Source organism: Loxodonta africana, chromosome 20 (genome assembly GCF_030014295.1).
Source record: "Loxodonta africana isolate mLoxAfr1 chromosome 20, mLoxAfr1.hap2, whole genome shotgun sequence".
NCBI lineage: Eukaryota > Metazoa > Chordata > Mammalia > Proboscidea > Elephantidae > Loxodonta > Loxodonta africana.
Genome location: NC_087361.1, coordinates 52,850,511 through 52,855,017, shown reverse-complemented (window position 1 = coordinate 52,855,017; position 4,507 = coordinate 52,850,511). Strand labels below are relative to the sequence as shown.

The window sequence follows — 4,507 nt, the reverse complement described above, 5'->3', positions numbered from 1 at the left end:
TTGGCGTGATCTGTTCCCTGATCTCACTCCAGTAGCAGGTACTTTGAAGTCGTTGACAAATTAAATGAACCTCTTGGATCACATGTGTCTCCAAGAATGCGGTGTCTCGGGTATGAGCAATCTATCAATCCCCCACTCTCCTTTCCCTTTGGCATGTTGACAGCCCAAGGAGATTTTTTTAGGCAGATATTTTACTTTCTACCACAATCACAGCAACACTTACTAAGAGTTTCAGGGCTGCCTGTACACAGTGCACCTTTTCTGTTCCAAAGGTGTTGGTGCATTTCTTGATGGCTGTGCAAACACTCATAGTTAGGCCTGTAGGCAAACACACTGCTGTCTTCTTGGAAAATTGAGAAGCACAAAGAATGTTTATATGCATGTCCAGCCATTCCAAGTATCTCGTCTCAGTTTAGACACACCTGGTTTACCATCTCCCTCTGATTGGTGGAGAAAGTTGCCACACCTGATTTGTAAGTTTAACTTTATAGGCAATAGGGGGTGGGGAGGAGGGGACCTCAGCCAGCCAACGCTGGATTTAATCTAGCTAGAAGTAGTAAAACAGCTCTCATCTGAAGCACCACTGAGTTCCTGACTTCATTTCTAGAGGAAAACTCTTTCCTCCGGGGACACAGAGAAACTTGTTTGAGAGGAGCTCTGCCAGCTCAGGAGTCCAGGCTGATAAAATCCATCCCAGCGGATAATGGCCACCTACGCCCTGCAAATCGCCGGACTGGCATTTGGTTTTATTGGCATGGTGGGGACCCTGGCTGTCACCATCATGCCTCAATGGAGAGTGTCTGCCTTCATTGGCAGCAACATCGTGGTTGCTGAGAACATGTGGGAAGGACTGTGGATGAGTTGCATGCGGCATGCCAACATCAGGATGCAGTGCAAAATCTACGACTCCCTGCTGGCTCTGTCTCCGGATCTGCAGGCGGCCAGGGGACTGATGTGTGCCGCTTCAGTGCTGTCCTTCCTGGCTTTCATGACGGCCGTCCTCGGCATGAAGTGCACCCAGTGCACTGGAGACAACGAGAACGTGAAGGGCCACATCCTGCTAACGGCTGGAGTCCTCTTCATCGTCACGGGCATCGTGGTGCTCATCCCTGTGAGCTGGGTGGGCAATGCCATCATCAGAGATTTCTACAACCCAGTGGTGAACGTCGCGCAGAAGCGTGAGCTTGGAGAAGCCCTCTACATCGGCTGGACCACGGCGTTGGTGCTGATCGCTGGGGGAGCTCTCTTCTGCTGTGTGTTTTGTTGCCGTGAGAAGAGCAATAGCTACAGATACTCAATACCCTCTCATCGCACGACCCAAAAAAGCTATTACGTGGGAAAGAAGTCACCCAGCGTGTACTCCAAAAGTCAGTATGTGTAGTTTTGTACTTTCTTTTCTTGACTTTGCCTATAAATCCATGCAAATGACTAAAATGCCTACTGCAATCTAAAGATGGAAGCCAAAGGGACACTGATTTGCCATTGTTAACTGTCCGACTTTAACTACCGGAACTGTGCCTCGGCTATTTAGGATTCTATAAGCTATTCCAGCAGGATGAGATAATGCACACACGTCTTCGATTGTTCTAGCAACTATAATAATTTGTTTTCTAAAAGGGTTCGAGCACCTATTCTTTTTCTCCGTTACTTCAGAGAACATTGTTAAAGACTGTATTATTTTGAGCTGTGATTTCTCTGTGACATAGCATTAGGTAGGTAGGTGAGCATCGCCTTTATATTTCATACAGAGAGGCAGGCTTGTGTGGTTCTCTTGATGATGAAATACTGATCCATTACACTGAATGAATAGAACTCAACTGTTACTGTTGAGGGAATTGGGGATAAGATTGAAGAAGGTTAATATTTAATTGTTTAAAAACAGCTTAGAGATTAATGTACTGCATTTATAATGAAGGTTCAAATGAAGGCTTTAATCAGCAGCATAAAGGAAATGAAATAGCTTTCTGATACCCCTTTTTTCAGCCTAGGAGTTAGAAATCCTACTTCCTTTATCTTCTTTCCTAGGGGCCTTCCTTTCCTGTATATTAAATTAGCATCTTTCAAGAAGTAGATGGTTTGTCAAGGGGCTTTGGATTCAAACTGCTTTCCCAGGGCTGTATGAAGAAGAAAGAAAAAAACGTGGTCGAAGAAGCATTAAAAACTTCAGGAAAGTGGCTTTTCCCCCTTGTAAATTTTTAGAGCTGGAGAAGAAGGTGTGTTTTGACAGAGGACCATCTATGTATGTGAATATTTTAACCAGATATTTGAGTATAGACTTTGGACTTTGATCAATATAAATTTAAGAAAAAAAGGACATAAAAATAATATGTCTTGGCTTTTATTTGCTTTCTGGAAGAAAAAAAAAGTTCTCTTTTGTCAGCTCCACCTGCTCTCGTGTGGTTACCAAACTCAGAATTGTCGTTTCAGTTCTTCAGTTCTGTTAAAGAGACATTTCCTACTTGTCATTCTATTTTTGTTCCATTTTGCTAAGGTATACTGTATCTTCTTTTTTTTGCTTAGGAATACTATCTTCATATTGCCCATTTTGCTAAGGTATACTAATCTTTTTGTTAAGGAATACCATATCTTTGTATTGTCCCCCAAATTGATGGACCTGATAATTCAATATGAAATTTTATATCTACCTTTGTCTAGCATATATAACTGTGTTTTATGCTTTATGTGTTTTGTATTAATAAATTCTGCCTTTTATATTAATTTGAAATTCTCTCACTAGCCTCCTTTTTTTTTTTCCTGTTATTATAAGAACGTTTTCAAAACCTGCCATTTTCAACTCCCTAATTTTAAAAGAAATATCATGGCCACATTTTAAAGAGAGAAATAAGATCAGCATTAGCTGTTGAGAACATAAACTACTATGTCATTTAATAATATTATATCTTATCATTAGCTTCATACACTAATATTTGATGTAGGTAAAATACTTAAAGTTTATTAAGATAGTACTGTAGGTTCCAAATAATCTATTTTACTATGAGTATTATGTAAGTAATAGCCATCACTTTATTAAAAAAAAAAAAAATCCATACCTGATTTTTCTGTTACCTCTGAGAAATTATATTAATTAAAAATAGTAGCTAAAGTTTTGGTGGCACATATTCTATGCTTAACCAAACCAAACTCACTGCCACCAAGTCAATTCCAACTCATATAGAGTAGAACTGCCCCACAGGGTTTCCAAGGCTGTTAATCTTTACAGAAACAGACTGCCACATCTTTATCTCATGGAGCAGTGGGTGGGTTCAAACCTTTTGGTTAGCAGCCAAGCTCTTTAACCACTGTGCAACTAGGGCTCCCTATTATATGTTAAGCACTCTTTTATGAATTATATCATTAATTCCTCCCAGTCATCCTATGAAATGGATCATGTGATTGGCTCAATTCACAGCTGAGGATGCCACGTTATGATTAATTGGTTACCCAATAGACTCAGGAGGAAGAAAGAAAAAAAAAAAAAAGGACTGACTTCATAGCTCTTGCTTTTTCCCTTAAGGGAAAGAAGATTTTCTTCAACAGTGTCTAGTTTATAAATCGGTCTTCATAGATGAAAATGGCATGCTTACTTCTACTAGTATGGGAAAACTTTTAGTTGTTTTTCTGGTCTTGGTGATTTTCCAATAGTTAAGGGCGGATTCATCCTAGGCGATTTTGCTGCCTTGGGTCAAAACATTCATGAGGGCAAAAATGAAGCAAAACCAACCTAGCACCTTGGAGAAGAAGCCCAGAGGCCCAATCTTCTAAATACCATTCTTTAACCAACCATTCTTTTTACCTAAAAGCTTCCCTGGAAACTCAGTTTATCTCTTTCCCTCCTTTTTTCTCCAAAACAGAATTATAACTCTGCTATATCCTCTTATGGCACCACCTTTTGAGCATCTATATAACCTTTCTCCATCTCCCCACTCTTACTGTCATCGCATCTCTTTCCTGCTGTCATTGTTAGTTGTCTTCTAGTCCATTATTCTGACTCATGGTGACCTCATGTAGCAGAGTAGAACAGCTCTACAGGGTTTTCAAGACTCTGACCTTTCCTAAGCAAATGCGTGTCTTCCAAGGCATCTATCAGTGGATTTGAGTTGCCAATGTTTCAGCTAGTAGTTGAGAGCTTAGCTTTTTATGCCACCCCAGGCATTCCTGTCTCTTTCTTACTTGGCTGAAAAAGCCTTCTAGACTTGTGTCACTGCCTGCAGAATCTTCTTCCTCCAGCTCTCCTCCATACTCCTATCTCGGCTCACTCTAAAATGCTCCTTCCAGAAAGTCTGAGCCTATCATAACCTTTGTGAGGATGTCCTGTTGACTACAAGGTGAAGTACAAATTGGAATCAAAGAATAACTGACAGGAAGGAAGAACTACCTTACAATCTGCAAGGTAAAGTTTATCAACAAGCTTATTATAAAGTTGATGTCCCAAAACTAGACTAGTTCACATGTGAAGGGTCTCCTTGAATGTCCTGAAAGAGATACACTGGAAATGGTTTAACCGAGG

General features: G+C 40.5%; 1 protein-coding gene across 1 annotated transcript; it reads left to right on the top strand.

Annotated features, from left to right (window-relative positions):
• The first annotated feature begins 512 nt into the window (after window positions 1-512).
• On the top strand, window positions 513-1,555 carry CLDN8 (claudin 8). Its single transcript, XM_003410313.4, has one exon. The coding sequence runs from the start codon at window positions 704-706 to the stop codon at window positions 1,379-1,381; it is 678 nt and encodes a 225-aa protein (XP_003410361.1). The 5' UTR covers window positions 513-703; the 3' UTR covers window positions 1,382-1,555.
• The last annotated feature ends 2,952 nt before the right edge of the window (window positions 1,556-4,507 follow it).

Excerpts from the sequence above, each read along its gene's own strand:
- CLDN8 (XM_003410313.4), top strand. The coding sequence starts at position 704 with ATGGCCACCTACGCCCTGCAAATCGCCGGACTGGCATTTGGTTTTATT.